The 21,184-nt window shown below is 39.9% G+C and overlaps 4 protein-coding genes across 8 annotated transcripts in view; 2 read left to right on the forward strand and 2 right to left on the reverse strand.

Moving 5' to 3' along the window:
* LOC128073438 (uncharacterized) overlaps positions 1-21,184 on the reverse strand; it is a 381,873-nt gene that overhangs the window by 14,114 nt on the left and 346,575 nt on the right. The gene's annotated exons all lie outside the window — the stretch shown is intronic.
* Positions 1,820-11,645, reverse strand: LOC128073437 (GLIPR1-like protein 2). Its single transcript, XM_052668363.1, has 6 exons — positions 11,296-11,645; positions 8,797-9,042; positions 7,383-7,486; positions 4,202-4,287; positions 3,107-3,133; positions 1,820-3,010 (listed from the first exon to the last, which is right to left on the reverse strand). Exons 1-6 carry the CDS (start codon positions 11,461-11,463, stop codon positions 2,856-2,858), a joined length of 786 nt encoding a protein of 261 aa, XP_052524323.1. The 5' UTR covers positions 11,464-11,645; the 3' UTR covers positions 1,820-2,855.
* On the forward strand, positions 11,694-18,771 carry CCDC107 (coiled-coil domain containing 107). Its single transcript, XM_052668359.1, has 6 exons — positions 11,694-11,917; positions 13,134-13,339; positions 14,528-14,594; positions 15,845-15,935; positions 17,410-17,519; positions 18,106-18,771. The coding sequence occupies exons 1-6, from the start codon at positions 11,740-11,742 to the stop codon at positions 18,375-18,377; spliced, it is 924 nt and encodes a 307-aa protein (XP_052524319.1). The 5' UTR covers positions 11,694-11,739; the 3' UTR covers positions 18,378-18,771.
* CAPS2 (calcyphosine 2) overlaps positions 19,611-21,184 on the forward strand; it is a 35,005-nt gene continuing 33,431 nt past the window's right edge. For 2 of the 5 annotated variants that reach the window (XM_052668349.1, XM_052668353.1), the window contains exons 1-2: positions 19,612-19,756; positions 20,014-20,120. In XM_052668349.1, coding sequence (XP_052524309.1) covers positions 20,043-20,120 — 78 coding nt within the window. In that variant the 5' untranslated portion in view covers positions 19,612-19,756; positions 20,014-20,042. Of the gene's footprint in view, positions 19,814-20,013; positions 20,121-21,184 lie in introns of those variants that run through there. The other 3 variants (XM_052668350.1, XM_052668351.1, XM_052668354.1) reach the window with 3 other exon arrangements.

Below are 21,184 nucleotides of genomic sequence, written 5' to 3' on the forward strand. Positions count from 1 at the left end.
ATATCTGTGTAGCTGAAATGTGTGTGGAGACTGAAAATGGGTGCTTTATACAGCAGGAAATCTTGGCTTATCCAGCACATTCAGGGTTCTAAGATGCTTTCCTGCAGAGATGACTCTGGCTCCATCTAGTGAGACTATCCTTAAAACAGAAGTGCAGTCTGTCCACACATAATGTTTTCACAGAAAGCCAATTAATCACCAGCATTAAAAGTCCTCTTTTGTACGCCAGATGAAAATAAAGCTTTGTGATTTGGATATCCATGTAGTATTTGTCTGGATGATGCAAACGTTCCCTGTCCTTGCATAAATCTCCAGTGAGGTTTAGCACATGGAGTGACGGATGGGCAGGAAACTGCACAGCCCAATTGTTCGTAAGAAAATTCCGTAATTCCATCCTTAGATTCCTCTTTCTCACTTTGTACCTCCTGCTTTCATTTTAAAATGGCTGGAAACAGGTTTCCATTTCTTTTTTTTTTTTTTCCCCTAAAGTATCACATGGTTAGATAAATAAGGACTGGTGGACTACACACTAACAGAAGTCCAAGATGTAAAACTGCATTCAGCTTTCTCCTCAAGTTACCAGCTTTCCCAGTGAATGTTGTTACTTGTGCTAGGGACAGAGAGACTATTTATCTTTGACTTGCTTGATTCAGCTTAACAAGTGGGTGGATTTGCTAGGCTTTCTTGGTCTGCCCATAGGATATGCAGATGTAAGATCACCTGCCCTTCCAGGGGTGTGAATAAGCTAGCATTCTGACATCTGTTGCTACTTGTATTACAGTTTCACCTCAGGGTAGAGACTAATTGGAAGGATCATGTTGGTATGGATGATTTCCACATGAATTCTTTTGTAATAAATTCTTTTGTAATTATTTATTAAAGAGAAAAGGTATATTTGTTAATTTGGGGGGTAATAATGAGGCTATAAACAGATAATATTATTACGGGATGCCATCATTACATGGCTGGACTGCAGGTAGTTCCAACAGTTTTACTGCTTTTTTGGTTAGGGGAATTTGTACAGTACTGCCTACTCCAGCTACGCCTGGCAGCCCAACAGAGCAGAACTGTAACACACTGCTTGCTGACTTCTCTGATCAATGCACTGGGATGCTGCAAGGACCAAAGCACAAGAGGCTGCATATTTGTTCTCCCAAAGACACCAAATTAGGGAATGGGGCAAACAATATGATTTTTGGGAACATCACACAGCACTGAGGATGGTAACAGTGAAGTAAACAATCTGACATTTTATCATTTTGTAGAAATATCCTTCTTGTGCCTCCCAATACTGAGCAAAGCATAGTACAAAACTAGGCCATTCATTTCTAATTGTCTACTGCAAGTACTAAGGAAACTTTCCTTACGGTTTGGAATTCAGTTTCTCCATCACAAGAAGCCATTTTATCTTTCAGTAAAGCAATGGGAAGAACTGCTCCTCAGGAATGTCCACACTGAACAATTTTGTGTGTAAGGGCTGCCTGCTTATGGTCGTAAGTATATAGAATTAGATTCCTAGCATTGAGAATGTAATCCATTGATTCTGAATACACACAGTCTGTTCCATATTTTAGTAATCTGAGAAAACTTACAGAAGAAAAAGCTGTTGTATCTAATCATAAATTAATTTTCAAGAAAAGTCTGGCTTATTTTCTTCAAGACTGTGTTATAAGAAATACTTTTAATATATAAAATCAGTGGAATTACAAATACTAACTTATATAATAATCTGCAGTGATTTAGACCCAGATTGTCCATCAAACACACAGAAAAAGGAAGCATAAAACAAATTATTTCATATGGATGAACTCAAGGAAGCTTCCTGAAGCTCAGATTAAGTTCAGAAAATAGCAGTTTTTCAGTCTGGATTTCTTCAGCCTGTTTTACAATAAAGGTGAAATATTACCTAATAATAATGAACTTTAAAGCAGCTATATTAGTTTTTACTAGACAAGACAGTGACACAATTAGGAAAATCTACTTTTACTATACAAAAGAACAAAAGAAGCTTCAGACTATTGTATAAATAACACTTGTTTTTTAAAGAAAGTGAAATAATTAAAGATCTGATCTGTTGGATATAGAAGAGTGAAATCAGTGTTGAATACAAAGGCTTCAGTAGGTTTAAAAAACAAGAACATTTATTAGTAGAACTACAGAACGCTTACAGGACAGTAAATATTCTATCAGTAACAGTGCAGTGTAAAGAACAGAACAGCAAAAGTTCAGAAATGAAACACAAGGTTTAGAGGAAATTGGGAACAAAGTAATAATCTGAACAATCTTATTTTGAATAAGGAGCAATAAATGCACAACTGAATAAATACCAAGTTGTCCTGCTTCATGTACTTCTGAAGAATCAATACTTCTGCAGAAATGCCTTTCTAAAGAAATGTCTTCACAGATTTTACTCAGAACATTCAGTCGCTCTAGCAAAAAGGACTTTGTACGTAATCTGATGCTAGCTTCCTCTTGGCACTAAACTAAGCATTTGTCACATCAAATATTGGCTTAGCATGAACTGTAACAAATTTTTAAACTGATAGGCATTTTTCTCCTTGAATTCCAAGAATACAGTGTGTAAATCTGGTAAATAAACAGAGTTCAATAAATTTGGCAATTAAAAACAATGCTTCTGAACATCAAATGCCATCCTTAGTTTACTAATTTCTCAACATGGGTCTTACCTACAAATAATTTTTTTATTTTTATAGCATGTTAAGTTTTCTGTAAGGAGCATAAAATAGTAACAAAACTACAGTAAAAGAAAGCTGATTTTAAAATCATATTAATATAGATTTTTGCTTAAAACATTAGAGATTACGTTCAGAATATTGAATGTATTTCAAATCAAGTTATGTGAACACAAACATGTTTATAAAGTGCCTTCTGAACAAATAAATAGCTAGAAAACCAACAAACATCAGCAATGTTCTCGAAATTATAACAGCAATGCAGGCTTCATCACAGATAATTCTGAACTCCCAAGGTGGATACCATCGTGAGTAATCTAAAAATAAACATATCATTAGAAGTTTAGGTGTACATTTTTTTCATTTGTAGTAACTAAGGAATATGAACAACAGTGCAAAATTATAACACTTACAAACAATTTTATCACGTTCTTCATTTCCTGCAGAAAGGAAAAAAAAGAAACAGTTCTATCAGGCAGCCAGAATTTCTCTTTCTTCCAATCTTTCCTAGTAAGCTGAAACTTACCAATGAAACAAGAAAATCTAACAATTCAAAAACTTGAATTGAGAAACCTTACAAAACAATGAAATTGCTTTGGTAAAAATTAAACTGCAATACTTCATAATGCCTCCATAAAGATATTCTTGCTTCTAACAGTTACACTGATGAGAACAAAGACCCACGTGAAAAGGAATTGAAGCCTTATATGACCATTTTCAGTTTGAACCCTTTCTTCTTTGTGCTTCTCAAAATAATAAATACTGTTTGATATTCACAACATACACGTGAAGTTAGTACATGCCATCAAGTACAGCCTTACAGCTGAGGATGGGAGACAGACTGTTTCCTAAATTGGGCCTAAATACTGGGGTAAATATACCCTGGTAGTCCTATCTGTTTTTCAGAGGTGTCTCCTACTTAGAAATTACGACCCATAACATTAAAGCTATATAACATATATTAAGACAACTAATTGTTAAACCACGAGTGTAACTTCCAGTTATTGATTGAAACTTAAAAACTTATGCCCTAACTTTAGCCACATGAATCTTCCAGCTTTTGGCTTTCTAGTAGGTAGAAACTGTATGTTTGGGACCTTGAAGAGAGACACCGAAGTAAGAACCTTTAGAAGTACACAGAGAGATGCTGATTTCTTTATCTAGCTAATGATGTCATACCAAATACTCTGAACCTTTACAGAGTACAACAGAAACCATAATACATTTAAAACTGCAATCACGAATTAGCAAATCAAATTGAGACTTCATAAGTATCACTAGGACACTGATTCAGCAACATGAACACCTTTGTTTCCAGAATATAGATAGCCTTACGGATAGTTTATAATTGCATAACACAATAATACCTAATACTAAATAATACAATTGCAAACTGGACCTGAGAGAGCATCAAAAAGGAGTAAACCACATTTTGCAGCTGTTTTTATCAAGCACTTGGTCGTGTTTTTTCCTTTTACGTATTACATTTTGCATTGTCTTTCACTTACTACACAGTTTCCTATCACAGAAGTCCCTCCTGGCACATTCACTGCATGGTGCTCCTTCTTTATATGGTCTTCTTCGAAAATTACCACTACAAGGGAAGAAGTTTCTATGAGACAGGTAGGTCATGCATAATTTTTAAAAAGTCACTGGTTGAAGTAAATACACCGAAATACAATGAGTTGCTCGCTATTAAAAACCTTGGAGTCATTTTGAAATCTCTCTTTTCATCTTCTTTGTTCTCTCCACGAGAAAGAAGAGACTTCTAAGAAGTTATTCCTTTTTTTTTTATTATTTTTTTATTTTTTTTACAGGAAGGTACTATGGCTTTTTATTCAAATTTTACACTGGTGGATAAATGAGAATGTTCTTGGTAGAATTTTGTTTTAACTGAGATAAATTGAGAAGAGTTTTAGAGTGGAAAATTTTAAAGCTGACACACTCCTGAATAGCTTATAACAAATCATTTAGTAAAAAAATAAAAACAACGTATGTAACAGGATATTCTGTGGGCTACTCACTGTTGAAAAACATAACCTTTGTTCAGCAAAATACTTGAAAATGTCTAACAGTAAGAATGCAGTCTTAATGAATACAGGTGGATTATTACATGCTTAAGTACCTCATCTAAGTGGAGCCTGACTGTTAAGCATAAGGGTCAGCCTGCAGGACTCATTAGTGGCACACTTATACAATCCACTCATACATGTAACTGGTAGATCTGACAGCACAGACAGCATCATTCTGGCCGCCAGGTAATCAGCTGCACAGTATCCTGGCTATGCTGTATGGTCTGCTCAAAAAGAAGCAGCAGTGCTATGCTCACAGCCTAACCCTGGGAACAAACAGACAGATTTAGCTCCCCTCAAGGACTGTGGGCTACTTTTCACCTCAATAGCAGACACTTTGAATAATTTTCTTCAAAGAAGATCACTTGCATCAGGACCTATGATAGTTTTTTCAGGATTACAAGTTTCTACACACACTCTTCACTATCTGTATTTATAAGCAGAAGTTACCCACCAGACATAATGATGTATGAGCTGGTAAAACATTGCTGAAGAAGGTGCACAGAGAACCCCTCCAAGACATTACCTGCAATTTAACTGCAACTTTTCTTTGACATGCCTTTATACACATTCACACACGCTGTTGGTTGGCTTGACTGTTACCCCAGAAGCTAAAGCAGCCCATTTCCACCACATGCACTGCCTTGAAGCTCAGATAGGAAGAAAATGGAAGCAGAGTGCCCACCCTCGTAACCCTTTCGTTACTAGGAATCAAAGACCTGCTACAGAAACCTGCTATAGAAAAGCAGGAGAGAGTTCTGTGTACATATAAATAAATACATATCTATACAAAAGTTGCAGGTTAAGTGGCAGAACTTTTAAGTCAACATCCATATATACACTCACAGCATGAGTGATTTCAAACACAAGGCTTACCTGAAAAGGGTCTCAGACTCCAGAATGGAAAGATAGAAGGACAAAGCAAAGCTTCTAGAAGCTCTGGCCAAAGCATAATATCAGATAACAGTGTGAAAGGAGGGCCAACAGGTGATTGTGCATGGTTCAATTGCAGGAATGCAATACAAACCACAGAGATTGCCTGAGCTGCAGTTCAGGAGGTCTTTCTTGTTATCAAAGGCTTCAACTGCAAACAATAATTGTACTGCTACTACAGAGTTTAAAATCCTCTGTAAAATCCTCTTTGAGAAAACAGACTCTGAGCTACATATCCAGAGAGATGGCAGGCACTGTCTGTTTCCTGAGATGCCTTGCCTTCTCATTACACAGAAATAAATCTAAACATTGAATAACGTCTAAGTTGTGGAGTGGTACCCCATTGAGAAGAAATAATGAATGGGGAAAAAAAAGCACAGATTAACTTTTGAAGAGGAAAAAAAGTCCCCCCCTTCTCAAGGGGGAGTGAAAGAGCAGCATGGTAGAGTTCAGTTGGCCATTGGGGTGAAACCATCTCACACTTGTAGCAAGATGGGGCAGCCAACTTTGGAATGCTGACGGGAAGTAATGGGAATCTCAGACAAGGATGGTACCACAGCATGCTGTCTCATTTCCTTTGAAAAGCATCTATAAAATGGCTACACTGCACAACTGCTATGCTGAAAAAGGTAATTTTAGCAAGGTGATCTTTTAATTGGTGCATCCTCAATTCTGAGAAGAAACTGCTATCTGTCAGGCTAATTGAGTCCTCAGGATGCTCTGAGACAATGGTCTTACTGTTCTAGCTCCACTTATTTCCTGTGGTGAATTAGAGATTGGGGTTCTTAGTATCATACAGTTAGACCTCATCTCTTTGTTGGATTGAAGTGACAGGACAAGAAGTAGTAGTTTTAAACTTAAAAAAAAGCAGGCTTAGATTAGATAAAAGGCAAATTCTTCACACAGAGGGTGGTGAGGTGCTGGCACAACTACGCAGAGAGCTGTAGATGCCCCATTCCTGGAGGCATTCAAGACCAGGTTGCATGGGGCACTGGGCAGCCCTGCCCGTGGCACAGTGCTTGGAAATGGAAGATCCTTCCAACCTGGACCACTATGCAGCTGAGCTATCAGTTGTCAAGAATCTGTAGGACGGCACAAGATATCAGCATGATAAATTGTTACAGATTAGAAAAGATCAAATTAATCAATCTTTACACACCACTGTTGATGTCAATTAGTCATTATTCTGAATCAGCAACTGGAAATTTTTTTACATCAGATTTTAAAAAGAAAACAACAGCAAAACTCCATATCCCAGTAAGTTTCAAAATAATAATGCAATTAGAAGTACAGCTAAGAAGAGATAAAGGCAGAACTTAAAGGAAATATTTCATTCAAACTGACTGAACTCCGTGACAATGGCCCAAGTTTGCCAGAAGAAAAAAAGCTGCCAAGTTTCCCATTTGTTCTGGCTCATATGAAAAAGAAAGAAATGAAGAGGATCACAAACCAGAGTGGGATTTGCTTAAGATTGCCACAGAATAACCTTATGAGTAAAGTTGGTAGATTTAAAAAAAACAAGTACATGTTGTAATGGTTATGGTTAGTAAATGAATTAGACAACTACTATTCTCTCTAGGTTTAGCTTTTGCAAGGCTACCAACAAACGAAAATCTCAGTTTACTTTTAGTGAACTATCATTACAATTGATTTCTCTTTCTTCACAGTTAGAAGAACAACTTACGGTGGTGCATAGTTGCAAACAAAATTTGCTGCGTTTCTTATTCCTCCAACTTCTTTACAGAAAGCAACAGCACAGCCTAGTTTATATGTATCATCCCAAACGATCTAAAAAATGTTCAAAAATAAATTAAAATGGCACACATGGCAACCTGGTCTAATATCCAGCAAATAGCAGGCTATTTTAAGAGACTCTACATATGAGTTCCATTTTGCAGTAACGGATCTACTCTTAATGTTTATTCATAAAAGAACTGCTGGTAAGAAAGCATTCTAAGATGCACATCCCAATACACCTCAGGAGTAAGAGAGCTATCCTGCAAGTTTTCAGAATCTTCTACAGGACAACTTTAGTAAACATCACTGGCTTTATGGTCGCTGGGCAGGTTCCAAGGAACAGAAGAGAAATCAGTGGCAATTACCTGACAGCTTCTTTAAGTAGGACTGCAGAAAAAGGCTTCTTACGTGCACTAAAAATGGCCTGGCTGGTAACTACAACAAACTTGACCTGAAAGCTTTAGCACTGTACAATTTCAGACTGACCACTGCTAGCTGCCGTACTTGAACAATGATGGCTTACTATCGCTTACAATCTGAGTATCCACTACTTCTTCTTGGGAGATTCCTTCTATATCCTCTGCATATGTCCTGAATTTAGTTAAGAACTTTTAACTATATACCTACAATATCTGGATGATCACATACCCCACTTTTGGAAAACAAAGACAAACCAGATTGCTCTCAGTATCTCCCCAGCATGAACAGCACAGGCCTCAGACTGACAAAACCATCTGAACTTTCCCAAAAGTTCCATCCTGTCCATTTTAACTGCAAGAAGTGGTTAAGCAGTATGTTAAGCAGACATCACCTTGCTTAGAAAAGGACTTAAATGTTTAATTAAAAAAAAGTTTAATTAACTGAGTCCCAGATTAAGAATTATCTTTCTCTTTTCTTACTAGATATAATTGATATTATGGGATATAATTGATTTCGGCCGGATTTTCATTTTCTCTTGGTGTTTTTTTTTTTCCTAATAAGGAGTTCTCCCAGATATTTTGCAATTACTGTGATTATTTCCAACACCAACCTGACATTTCCAGAATTCAGAATGGTGTGTGTACACAGCTGGAGAACTCGGAGTGATTACTAAGTAGAGTTCACAAAGTGCTGATACAATTGAATAAGCAGTGACGCTAACATTATAGGCAATAATGGATTGTTATTACACATGATTTTATGAAACAAGAAGGTGAACCAGGTAACTTGCAGCGCTGCCACTGCCTCAGATTAAAAAAGACAACAAGCTGATGGTCACTACAAACCACATTCACAATCCTGTATTAGTGACAGACCCTGATTTGTCCGCTAGGCACTATACTACTAACTACACAGAAGATTTTACTGAAGATGATTCTTACCTGAGTGTAATGACTGCAGACTTTACTACATTTCTGCAGTGAGTAATTGTAGTTTCTGACTTCATCATGCCACGCTTTAATGGCATATTGAACATGAAATATTTGATGACTTCCAATCCATATATTCTCTCCAACACTCATAAAATGAGGATGGCCATGATATCTCACGTTTAAATACATGTTATGATCAAAAATGCATTTATTTGCCCATGCCCTGGCAGTCCTTGCCAAAGCTGCATCCCAAGTCTGCAAAACAATAAAGTTGAAATAATTGTGCAATGTCAAGTTACAGGAGTCTCCAACAGTCAGATAAAAGCAGGCAATAAAATGGACATATACAGATTATTATATATTAATAACAGGTAGACTTTATGTATTGGAGCTACATAAAGAAATGCTTTTCCTTATTTAAGGCAAGTACTCGTGTTTTATTTTGACTTTTCCAGTGGCAGCACAGAATTACAAAGTTAAAAGAATTTTCCCCTTTTCACTGCTGACAATTAACTTTGTAAGAGCACATACTAGCAACTAAAAAAATGTTTGGAACGCACTTTTATCTTCAGATAAATGAGTCATTAATTAAGTGTGAAATTTCTGGGGGATTTTTTCTTACTGAACAAATTGTTAAGGATTTCCATCACATAAACATTAATTCAGAGTAAAAAATACACAGCTTCTGTAGATTAAGATGTATAAATATTTTATGCATTTTGATTCTCCACAAACACATCCTGCACTAATGCTTTAAATACACCAGAGCATTTTACAAACACAGCTTCATAGAATACGTTTGTTTGGCAAATAATTTATTCTGCTATTTATTATTTCTCTGCAGTCTACCACTGTAACATAACTTCTGATTATTTAACAAAGGTATTTTGTATTTGTGTTCCAGTCATGAGTGCTTTCCAGCAGGCTTCTTCTATCTGTAACTACCTAGTTTTATGTCTTATAGAAAAGATCCCAGGTTTTAATGCCTAAGCTTAGCATTGCGCAGACATTTTGGTTACTCTCTGTCTCTACATGGCTGCCAATGTTGTTATTTCACCAAGGTCTGTTGCTTTTTTCTAGCTATGAGGGGTCTGGAACACAGGCCATATGAGGAGAGGCTGAAGGAGCTGGGAATGTTCAGCCTGGAGAAGAGGAGGCTCAGGGGAGACCTCATTGCTCTCTATAACTTCCTGAAGGGAGGCTGTAGTGAGCTGGGGGTCGGCCTCTTCTCTCGTGTCATTAGTGATAGGACCAGGGGGAATGGCTTCAAGCTACGGCAGGGGAGATTCAGACTGGACATGAGAAAGTATTACTTTTCAGAAAGGGTGGTCAGGCACTGGAACGGACTGCCCAGGGAGGTGGTGGAGTCACCGACCCTGGGGGTGTTCAAGGAAAGACTGGATGTTGTGTTGAGGGACATGGTTTAGTAGGAGCTATTGGGAATAGGTGAACGGTTGGACTGAATGATCTTTTAGGTCTTTTCCAACCTTGGTGATTCTATGATTCTATGATTCTATCTGTCTAAATTTGTATTTCCTTTTTTCATCATTTTTCTCTGCTTTTCCTCCTCCGGAACACTAAACCCAGGCACAGCGCTTTAACAAGGTACTTCAGCCTGAAAGTTATATGGCTCTCCACCTACCATTCTGGATTCTAACCCATACACACAAAGCCATTCTGTTCCCACAGCATGAGAGCATGTGATTATTTTCAAGACTACTTCAAAATACCAAGGTATCAGGTCTCTTTTTTTTCAGCATGTTCTTCAGTTTTGTTTAACCATTTTCACCAAAGTTTTCAGTGCCATTTGTGTCAGTACCAGACACAAAGACTTTTCCTTGATACCAGAGATCTCCAGCCCCAGCAGTCCAGTTTATACTCTTGCTTTTGACAGAAAACTTAACTGCCATCTGGTGCTGGACTGCTTATCTTCCGGAGGGAGCACAGGGGAGACCTCATGGCTCTCTACAACTCCCTGAGAAAAGGTTGTAGCAGGGTAGTAGTCAGCCTCTTCTCCCAAGTAGCAATGATACAATAAGAAATAGGGGCCAGGAGTTGCACCAGGGAGGTTCAGGTTGGATATTGGGAAGGATTTATTGTCAGAAAAGAGTGGAGTCATGGGCACAGGCTGCCCAGGGAATTGGTGCAACCCCTGCCCCCTGCAGGTGCTTGAGATGTGTGGAGATGTGGCAGTGAGGGCCGCCGCATGGTGGTGCTGGGCGGAAGGTTGGACTGGATGATCTCAGAGGTCTTTTCCAACCTTAATGATTCTGTGATTCTTCCAACCAGAAATTCCTTGGGGCTAACGTGAACCTCTTCTGTTTGCCCATCCTACAGCACCAAGCTGCACGCACAGCTGTTTCTGTCTCACCTGTCTATAACCAACCCAACTTTCTAAGATATTTCTCATCAAATAAGCGTGATGTTATCTGAACGCACACGGCACTGCTTCTACCCCGGCCGTCTCACTGCGCCACCCCGCTCACACAGCCGCAGGCCGCCGCCTACCATGTACCGCATGTTGCTGGCGGTGGGCTCCACATTCCTGCGGTACGCGTTGTGTGTGCGCACGCACTCCCCGATGAAAGCCTTATCAGAGATGGGCGGCAAGGCGGGGACCTGCCCGACCGCCGCGCCCAGTGCCGCCGCCGCCACCGCCACCACCAACAGCCCCATGGCGCCGCACTTGCCGCAACCGCTCGGGCACGCGACGGGCGGCTGTGCCGCTTCCAGAACGTTCGGCGGGCCGGCTGAACTACAGCTAACTACAGTCCCCCGCAGCCCCCCGAGTGCGGCACCACTCCCCCACCCCTGGTCTCGGCCGCTTAGAGCTCCGAGCCGTGCGGGAGCCGTGAGAGGGCGGCACAAGGACCGCCCCGCCCGCCCGGCCGCCGCTCCTCCTCCGCGCCGCTGCTGCGGGGCCGCCGGGCGGGCGTCGGTCCGGCGGCGGCCATGGTGCTGTCGGTGCCGCAGCAGGCGGTAGTGTCGGTGGTTTTGGTGCTCTGCCTGCTCGTCGTTATGCCCAGGATGTTCGGGGGAGGCGGAGGCGGCGGCAGGGCCGGGCGGGCTCCGCGGGGCGGCAGGGCCGGGCCCGGCCATTTCGAGCCGCGGCAACAGCAGCAGCACAGAGGTACGGGCCCGCGCTGCCGGAGGGGCCGCTCGGAGCCGTGTGTGTCGGGGCGGCCCGAGGAGAGTCCGTGGTACGGAGGGGGCCGTGAGGGAGGTGTTGGGAATGCCTACACGTGAGCGAGCGGGGCCCCACCAGCAGCGTGTGTGAGCTTTAAACTTCCTGCTCCTTTGTGGCCCTGCTGGTTGCTGTCTGTTTGTCTTTAGAAAATTATTTACAGAGTATAGGTGAAACCGTGTTGCTGGAAATGTATGATGCCGGTCAGCGAAACGAACAGGTAAGTGCATTGCATTGGCTGCGGGAATGAAAACTCTTCTCCCCTTGCCATCCAGAATGTTCAGCTTGCAGATATCCACGCTGCCATCTGCAGCACCTCTGATGCTGCCGTGGCCCAAGTTGTGCAGAGTTGAGCCTGTGCTGGGAGGACACTGCTCTGTGTCCTGCTCCTGCCAGGCCAGCCTTTGCTTCCTGCAGTCTTCTCATTGAGAGCAAACTCAGTGGAAGAAAGGAAGCAGACAAGGGAGGGAAGCATTTAGCATTCAGGCAGTACTTGTTGGCTATAAATGGGAGGCTGTTGTGGCCACACAACCTATGTAATGTTTCAGGCAGCCTGAGTTGCCTGGCAGGGTACATCTTGGCTCAGAGCCTCGGGGAAGCTTTGGGGTAAATGTCTGTGTGCTGGCCATAAGCATCTCTGACGTTGCCCTCCTGGGATGAAGACAGATGGCCTCTTCTAAAAGGGGGGCCACAAATACCCCTCACATTTAATACAACTGCTGTCTTGCTCCTGAAACTGCTGTGGCCTCAACAGGGACTCATTTGACAGAAAGGAACATGATGCAAGATTGTGTTTACTCTTAAAAGAACAAAAGCAGAAATACAGCATTGAAATATTTTCTTTGTATGTCTGTCTTTTCTGTGGTTTGTCCCTGCATTAGCCAACGTGTGCATGAAGGGAGAAACATAAAACTTGTATGTTAAAGCAGCGTGGAAACTTAATTTGAGAATCTTTCCTACTCAGATTTAACTTTATGTTCTATTTATAGAAGGTTGATTACTGGTAACTTTGTTTGAATGTGGAGCTGACAGCATCATCTGCTGGAGTGAAGAGTAAAGCTGATCACAAGAAGGAAAGAAATTAATTCTGGTTGTGAAGCTGATTGCACCTCTGATTTCATTTTTTTTATTTTGTCTTATTTCTTTCAATTTAACTTTGAAGGTAGTCCTCAGACAGTTCATCAAGGTCGCCCAAATCCAGGAAATCCTGAAGGTAGTGTTTACCAGAGTATTCAGCAGATGAGAAATGCAATGGCAAAGGAGATAAAGAGTGAGAGGACAAGAGGAAATGGCAGAGACTTAGCATTCACACTCATGCCCTTGTATGCTCTTGGAGTGGGAGTGTTTGCAGCATACAAATTCCTTAAGGTGAGATATATGAAAATCATTATTATTGAAATTGAAAGGAAACTTTTTTTTCTCCCCAGTTCTGAGCCCATGTGTGTGGTTGTCTGATGATGTTAGATCTATCTTGTAACATAAATGCTGCAGTTAAAATAGTAGTATATGTCATTCTTCCTAATGAAAGCATTGGTCTTATCTTTTTTAGATGCTTAAATGAGAGTCTTATGCTGCTTCTCCCAGTCTCATAAAAGAATCTGAGAATATGAACAGTGCTGTTACTGAAGCTGTAATTTCAGTTTCATCAGTATTTTTCATCCTTCAGAATGAGCTGGGATATGGGAACAAGGCGATTCCTGCAAAGTAACCGCTTTAGGCTAGCAACTGAATAGAACAGCGAGCAGTAATAATGAGCAGTCTAGAACTTCTCCCCACCCTGACCCCTCTCATTTGATCAGGCTGCTGTAACAAAGACTGCTAGCCATGAAATGCAATGCCTTTTGTACCATTAGTGAATTAAGAAAGGAGAATGCATGATCGATTTATTCTTAGTTGTTTTAGTATCACACTTGTTAGGTTTTATGGATAGCATTTGAAAGATTGTGTGCATCTGGAATGTTGTTGCTTGCCTTCAGGGGGGAGAAAATAAAAAAATAAGTCAAACTTATTTTTATATGTATACTGCAGTCTTTTCATGTCTATGATCAATTTCATATCATATATGAGAAGAATACAACTCAGCAAGATGAAGGTAGAAGTTGAACAATTTGGGTCTAAAAATAAATGTAATACTAGAAGTTGTAAGTAAGATTTAATATAATAAAAACTCTATTTTGGATGTTATGACTCTATAACTTGTGCTTGCAGGCCTGAAACAAAAGTGCTTCTATAGTAACATAATATTTTTGTGACATTTTTATTAGTTTAAGGAAAGTAGTTTTATCTCCTAATTAATAGCAATCTAGAAGGTTTCTTCTACTACTTTTGTAAAGCTGAAGATGAAGCAGCCACTTCTTTTATAACTTTCCTCAGTCATGTTAACATTGCTTTGAAGTGTTACGTTAATATTGCAAGAAGGCAAAGCAGAAATGAAATTTCCTTAATGGAGCATAAATTTTACAGTTGCTGTTTTCTTCCAGTGAATTTCTGATTGTATTTTTATTTTTAATGTAAAGATACTAATGTAATCTTTTAACACAATTTTGTTTATCAAAGATGAAGGCACATGAAGAAAATCTCTCTGAGAAGGAAAAGAGTACAGAAGAGAAGGCAAAGGAAACGGGTAAGATTCCACTCAGAATGCATACATTCACCACCTGCGTGTATTTCCTGCTGAAACAAGGCTATTGATTTTCATGAATATGTTCTAGCTCAACAAGGAAGTTCTTTTCAGTTACTTTGGTGCCACTAGGGAAGGACAAAAAGCATTTTGTTATTCTGTATATTTCACACACTGGATTTGGTTGAAAATTCCCGAAGGAATTGTTCTTTAAAACAGTTACAGTAATACGAGGCAGAGAAGCATTATATAATGGTTTCAGTTTTCTCCTTGTGTGGTGGTTCTCTGCTTTGTAATGTGCAATGTTCTTGTCACTCGATGCCTGGTGAATGGCTTCATTAGATTAGAGTGTTAAAATAGGATATAATATCTTTGAGAATTAATAGGATGTTGTAGGAGAATATAACAATATTATGCAGTTACACAGATTGTTCTTTTTCTGGGCCAAATTAGAGATCAAAGTCATGATATGTTTATAGAGGAGAGAAAGTAAGTGATGCCATTTTATGAAGCAAAAGTACCCTTAACTGTCTGATTCACTGTATTTAGGACGCACCAAAAAGTGAACTTTCTTTTGGAGAAAAAGTTGAGGCACATCTAAGTTGTACTGTTCTCATACCTTTTCTTGCCTCTTGTATGGGCATGCTTCTAGTTAAGTGAACAACTGGCAGCCTCTTTTGGTGTCCCTGTACAACAGATCTATAATTGTTTTTGGCAGTGATTTGTTATGCTGCTTCCTCACTACCCCCATATATTGTATTTTTCTTTCTTCAGAGTTTCACAGTATTTTAGGAGGAGTTACTCCTCACAATGCTAGTGCCTTAAGCACTTGTTGAATGCAACTATTTCAATGTAGTTTGCAAGGTAAGAGTAAAAAAAAATTAATGACAGTATGAAGGATGAAGGCACTGCTTTTGACTCGGGAAGTCTTAAAACTGCATGGTTCTTCAGGCTGGGAAAGTGGCAGTCAAGTTCTCAGATTCTACCAAGGTATGCCTGTGTTGGATACTGTTAGAGAGGTTACTGGATAAGAGGGATTTCAGGACATGCACTGTAAAGTTTCTGTTCTTAACCCAGCCATCTCCTTTTCACGTTCTAGATTTTAGAGAAAAAACCTTTCTGAATTTTGAATCTGTCCATCCAAAAGTATAAAGTAATATCGTTTTGGCACTGTAAACACTTCTAATGTAACATTCTTTCTCTCTTTCTCCCTGCTCTTCCCTCTTTTTTCAATTTGTTTTTCTGTTTGCTAGAACATCAGCTTTTAGAACTGGAGCAGCACTTGGCACAGACAGAGAAAATGTTGAATTCTTTGTTGACTCAGTTGGATCCGCTGTCAAACTGGTGAGTGCTTCAAAAATGGTTTAGTATCCATCTTCTGTTAAGTGAACTTCTGCAAAATAACACATTTCTGAAATACAGGTAGAAAATATTGCTTAGAAACCTTCCTTAATTACTGTTTATGTAGCCTTTAATAATTCTTTCATTTATGGTATTTTCTGCAGACACCTCCTTTCCTTTGTTCATCAACATAAATGCCAAAGCTCAGACTTACAATCAGATTACTGTCACTGAACAATTTAAATTGTAAAGTGGACTGAGGAGAATAATAGTGAAAAAACACTTAAGCTCAGCAGCCTTTGAAAACCCTTGTGGGAATTACATTTCTGGTAGCAAACTGAATTCTTTCAGTTTGCATGTCATTAGAAGATGAAATCGGTTATCAAGGTATAGCTGCTTATTTCTGTGTTTTGAAAAAGCTTTAAACTGAGTGTGTGCATTGGAGAGAAACATAACTGATCTTTGGTGGTGAAAAAATGGGAATGAATAATATCACCTCCCTGTAGTTTAATAAGATGTTCTTTCGTTAAGAAGGTAGGACCTTATGCATGTACCAGAAATAAAAGTATCCATGCTGTATATTTTGTGTAGGCTTGACAGCTTTCATGAAGCCTAGTTTAAAACATGGTGAACTTCACAATTGCTCCTTTAGTATGCTTCTAAACTTAATATATATTGAAACTATTAAATAGTAAGAACATTAATAGTAAGGCCAATTTGTTTACCAAATTTCTGGTAGTCATAAGGAAGAGAAAGAGAGTAAATAAAACCAGAAATAAATGAGAAAATGCTCTAAGCTGAAATCTTCTGTATTGGCCGTGGTTCTCCTACAACCAAAATTAATTGGGTTGTTGTTTCTTTAAGTAGTCGTTACTCAACCTGAGTGATTGAATCTCCACTGTTTGAATTCAGCAACTATTCAGTATGTGTGTGTGATGGTAGAATCACAGAATATCCTGAGTTGGAAGGGGACCCGCCAGGATCACAAAGTCCAACTCCTGGCTGCATGCTGGAGCACTCAAATCCAGACCATGTCTGAGAGCACTGACCTAATGTTCCTTCAGCTCCATCAGGCTTGGTGCTGTGACCACTGCCCTGGGCAGCCTGTTTCAGCTACCTCCTGGTAAAGAACCTTTTCCTGATACTGAACCTGATGCAGCTCTGTGCTGTTCCCTCGGGCCTCTTTTTGTGGAGCTGTGCTCTAGCCTCTCATCCCCAGTCTGTACATATCCAGGGTTGCCCCATCCCAGGTACAAGATCTGCCACTTGCTCTTTAATTTCATACAGTTGGCGATTGTACAGCTCTCTAATCTGTTAAGATCTCTTTATGGGAGAAGTTCTTAAAGAAAAACTTGACAAAAATAATCGCTAAACCAACGTATTTATGTACAGAAAGAAATACTGCTATCGCATGCGTTGTTACCAAGTAGTCATTTCTGAGGTGATGTTTCAGCTGTTGATAATGTCTCTTTTCTAGCGTTAATGCTTTAGCTTGTGAGCAGAAAGATGAAATAATGACACAGATCCAATCAATTAGACGACTGATGAAAGAAAGTGGATTGGATAAATCAGAAAACAAGATGACAGGTACTTCCAGTTTTCAGTGGGATAGTTATGTAATTAATTTACATTTTAAACAGTCAACATCTTTCTGTGATGACAATGTTCAGCTCCTGCATCTTAGGTGAAATGAGTGTAGAATTAATTTTATTCTGCAGTTGTACTATTCTTCCTGTTTGAGTGGAATCTATTATCAAGTTTTTTGATACATTGTAGTTTTTTTTAAAGAATATTGCTAAAATACATTGAACTGACATGCTACGCTTTCAAGAAACTAGCTTCTTGAATGAAAGTCCTTGAGCAACCTATTAGTATTGATCTAATTTTAGTCTGAGGATACCCACGTGTGGACCTGAGAGGTTGTGGGCAATACTGCACAGTTACACTGAACAGCAGATTGTATGTTAGTTTCCTCTGGAATCTTCCAAAAGGTGAACAGTAGTCCAAGAGAAATTTTAAATGTTAGGAACAGTTGATTAGAAGTTTGGCAATTTCTCCATTAGTTGAATTTTATTAAAAGAGAGAAAAAAGAAATAAATATTCTTCTTCTGAACTGCCTCTAAACTTGGAACCTGTCCAGTAATTTAACTTTTTTTTTTTTGTAAATTGTAAGATGTCAGCCACGTTTGTAATGAGAAACTTGAAGATCTCCTTCAGTCATTTTCTGAACATTCTCCAGAGAAAGAAATGAATGACGGAGAAGATGAAGGTAATGAAGATTTGCATGAAGATGCTGATGATGATTACAGAATAGAGGAGCATGAATTACGTGATGAATGTGAAGTACATCGGTTTGAAACAGATGTAGTAGAAGACCAAGAAATGATAAACAAGGATTTAATAGAATCAGAGATGGGATTGAGGAGACGTAATAAATATGAATGAAATCTGCATGTGTAAAACTTAAAAAGCTTATGAATTTTTTTTCACAATGTTGTATGCACTTTAAACTGTTTTGAATGAAGTTATGAAGTTATGTGCACTGCTGTATGCTTTAAAAAGAGGGATTAAAACTGCTTGTATCTGATCGTTCTGCAATTGATTTCAATGGCAGCAGAGTTTTCCTGGAGATGTTTACATATTTTATCTATTTATTTTTTCCTATAAAGATATTTCTGTACTCTGTATATAATACACTGTAATCTTATGCTTCACTGAAATATTGGAATATCTTGTAATTTAGACTAAAAATAATAGGTGCTTCATGTTTTGTAACTAGTAAGCACAGTACCACTTGAAGTGTGATTCCTTGAGTTCATTAAAGAGCATGAGTGATGAATTTAGCTCTTTGTGGAAGTCTTTGGAGAGAGGGGAAATAAAAAACAGTTATGGGTAGATGTGTTAGAGATGTGTTAATGGAGAAATTTCTTGATTGGGAGAGAAATTTAGCCACAAACACTGTTGAAATAATTTTCACTTGTTGTCTTGTCAGGAATGGTGTATAGTTTTAATGTCAATGTCAATGTAAACCTTAATGCATTACACTGGGTAACTTCATTTTTTTCCCCCACAGCTGTTCCTGGTTAAACCTGGCAGCTGTGCAATCACCGACTTACCCCTTAATACTTGTGTCCTTGCTTCACATTAAGACTATTGAACCTGGCCTGATTCATTGTACCGTGCTGTTATTTTAAGTTAGCATTACCAGATGTGCTAGTGCTTCTCACTCCAGAGCTGTAGGCTCGGTTGTTTCTTATGTATTGTGCCAACTGGATTGTGGCTTTCTAGGTAATTGTTTACACAAGCTTTTATTATTATTATTATTCTCCTTTGCCGTAATCATTTCTATCAGACCTTAGTTTTTTCTTATTTTTTTCTTCACTACATGCACGTGCCTGTGATGCTGCAATGCTTCAGTTGCAGAAATGAGTTCAGAGGTCGGTTTGCCTGAAGAATGCTGTTGATGTTTGGTTTTAGAAGTACGTAGCTTTTAAATAATCAAGTACAGCGCCGTGACTCTTACCTTCTCACACAATTCCGCCTACAGCCATTCACACCGCTGCCGTCTCTGCTTATTTTGCTCCTTCGGAGCCTGACCGCAGCCCGGGCTTTGCTGAGCTTCCACAGCGCCCTGCACGGCCTGGGGCGGAGTGACGGGCGGGACGCGGCGCCGTTACCAGGGGACGCTTGCGGCGGCCGCCCTCCTCCGGCCCTCTCTGGTTTGCTCGGCGTTAGCTGCGTTGCGCTCCGCCTGAGGCTTCGTTGGGAGGGCCGGGGCCGTGCCGGGTAGTTTGTGCCGATTTGTGTCGAACGCCTCGAGAAAGGTGAGTATGGGAGGCCGCCTCAGCGAGTCCCGCGCGGCCGGCTGCGCACACAGCGCGGTGCGCTTCCCGCCTGGTGAAGGGGGGGGGGGGTCCGGAAGGTAGAAGCGGGGTCAGCCGTCGTGGATGGCGGTCTAAAGAGAGAGCGTCTGTTGTCTGGGATAACACGCAATGGGCTTTGGGTTTAAACTCGCTAGATGGAAGGGAAAAACAGCCCGGCAGGGAGGGCAGACGGATGAAATGTGAGCTGTGTTTTTCAGTTTGTTCTGAAGGCTGTCACTGAGTTTGTATGGATTTGGAAGTGAGAGGAATTGCTGCATCCCCTCGAAGGCAGACTCAGCTGTTGTCGAGAGAGAAGAAATGTCAGGTATGTTAACAGAGCGCGTGTGGTTGTTTTCTGTCCCTACGCTGAGGTTTTTTTTACAGAATTTTAACCATACACTAAGGTTTAGAGTTCAGGGCTTCAGTGCCTTTGGTGGAGAAGAAAGCTTATAAAGAAGTTAATTCTGATAAAGGTGATAGTTTAGTGATAATTCCATACAACTGTTTCTCAAATGAAGAGAAGGATTGCAGAAAGAAGCACACCGACATGCTGAGTACTACCTGGAGCCTGGGGAATGTAAGAGCAAATGTTTGCAGCAAGGACTCAACCTGTGCTCTGTGCTGTTTCAGACTCCTGGTGAAACCAGTGACAGTGTTTCGTTTTCCAAAAGAGCAATGAAGTCCAACAGCCTTCAAAACATAATCTCAGAAGGAGTGATGCCACACTGCCTTTGTGTGAAATAAATCCCAGTGCTTAGCATTCGTCATGACAAGTGATGTTATTTTTCAGGTAGTGGCTGACCTTATGAGTTCAGATAGGTAGACGGCCCTCACAGGATTACTGTAGGTAGACTTCCAGGTTAATTTTTGAAAGGCTGACTAGAGTAAATACGATCTTGGATTATGAGAGCCATTGGTTTTATTACAGGTAAAGTAAATATTTTTTGTAACGGTTGATTTTTCTCACAGATATGAGCATAAAGTATGCAGTGAAGTAAACTTCATCTGCAGTGTTCCCTTAGCCCGCATGCACCCATTTACCTTCCATGTTTTTTGAAAAAACTTGGGTATTTATTCTGGGTTGTAAAAGAAACATCCTTTATGCCTGTCAGTTTCCAAATTTAGACTCCTTATTACATGACTTTTTGTGGCTTGAAAAACTGTAGATTGAAATGCGGTTGAGACTGTGTCCTAATAAATGTGGGTAGTCTTCAGGACAACTTTGCTTTATTCTGATTTGATGACTCTCAGAAAAGGCATTAAACATGTTGTGTTCTTTTTTCTTAAAGGCAGTTGAAATGCTGCAGAAAAACTTGTGGTTTAATGCACTGCAAAAATACATGAGACAGCACACTGTTATTCCAAGAAGACTAGAGTTCGTTTACTTTG

The sequence above is a fragment of the Tympanuchus pallidicinctus genome, unplaced genomic scaffold (genome assembly GCF_026119805.1).
Source record: "Tympanuchus pallidicinctus isolate F22 unplaced genomic scaffold, pur_lepc_1.0 scaffold8, whole genome shotgun sequence".
In the NCBI taxonomy this organism is placed as follows: Eukaryota; Metazoa; Chordata; class Aves; order Galliformes; family Phasianidae; genus Tympanuchus; species Tympanuchus pallidicinctus.

Excerpts from the sequence above, each read along its gene's own strand:
- LOC128073437 (XM_052668363.1), bottom strand. The coding sequence starts at position 11,463 with ATGGGGCTGTTGGTGGTGGCGGTGGCGGCGGCGGCACTGGGCGCGGCG. Across the intron at positions 7,487-8,796 it reads TCTGCAGTCATTACACTCAG|ATCGTTTGGGATGATACATA; the intron begins GTAAGAATCATC and ends AACATTTTTTAG. Across the intron at positions 3,134-4,201 it reads CTGTGATAGGAAACTGTGTA|GAAATGAAGAACGTGATAAA; the intron begins GTAAGTGAAAGA and ends TCCTTTCTGCAG.
- CCDC107 (XM_052668359.1), top strand. The coding sequence starts at position 11,740 with ATGGTGCTGTCGGTGCCGCAGCAGGCGGTAGTGTCGGTGGTTTTGGTG. Across the intron at positions 11,918-13,133 it reads GCAACAGCAGCAGCACAGAG|GTAGTCCTCAGACAGTTCAT; the intron begins GTACGGGCCCGC and ends TTAACTTTGAAG. Across the intron at positions 15,936-17,409 it reads TTGGATCCGCTGTCAAACTG|CGTTAATGCTTTAGCTTGTG; the intron begins GTGAGTGCTTCA and ends TCTCTTTTCTAG.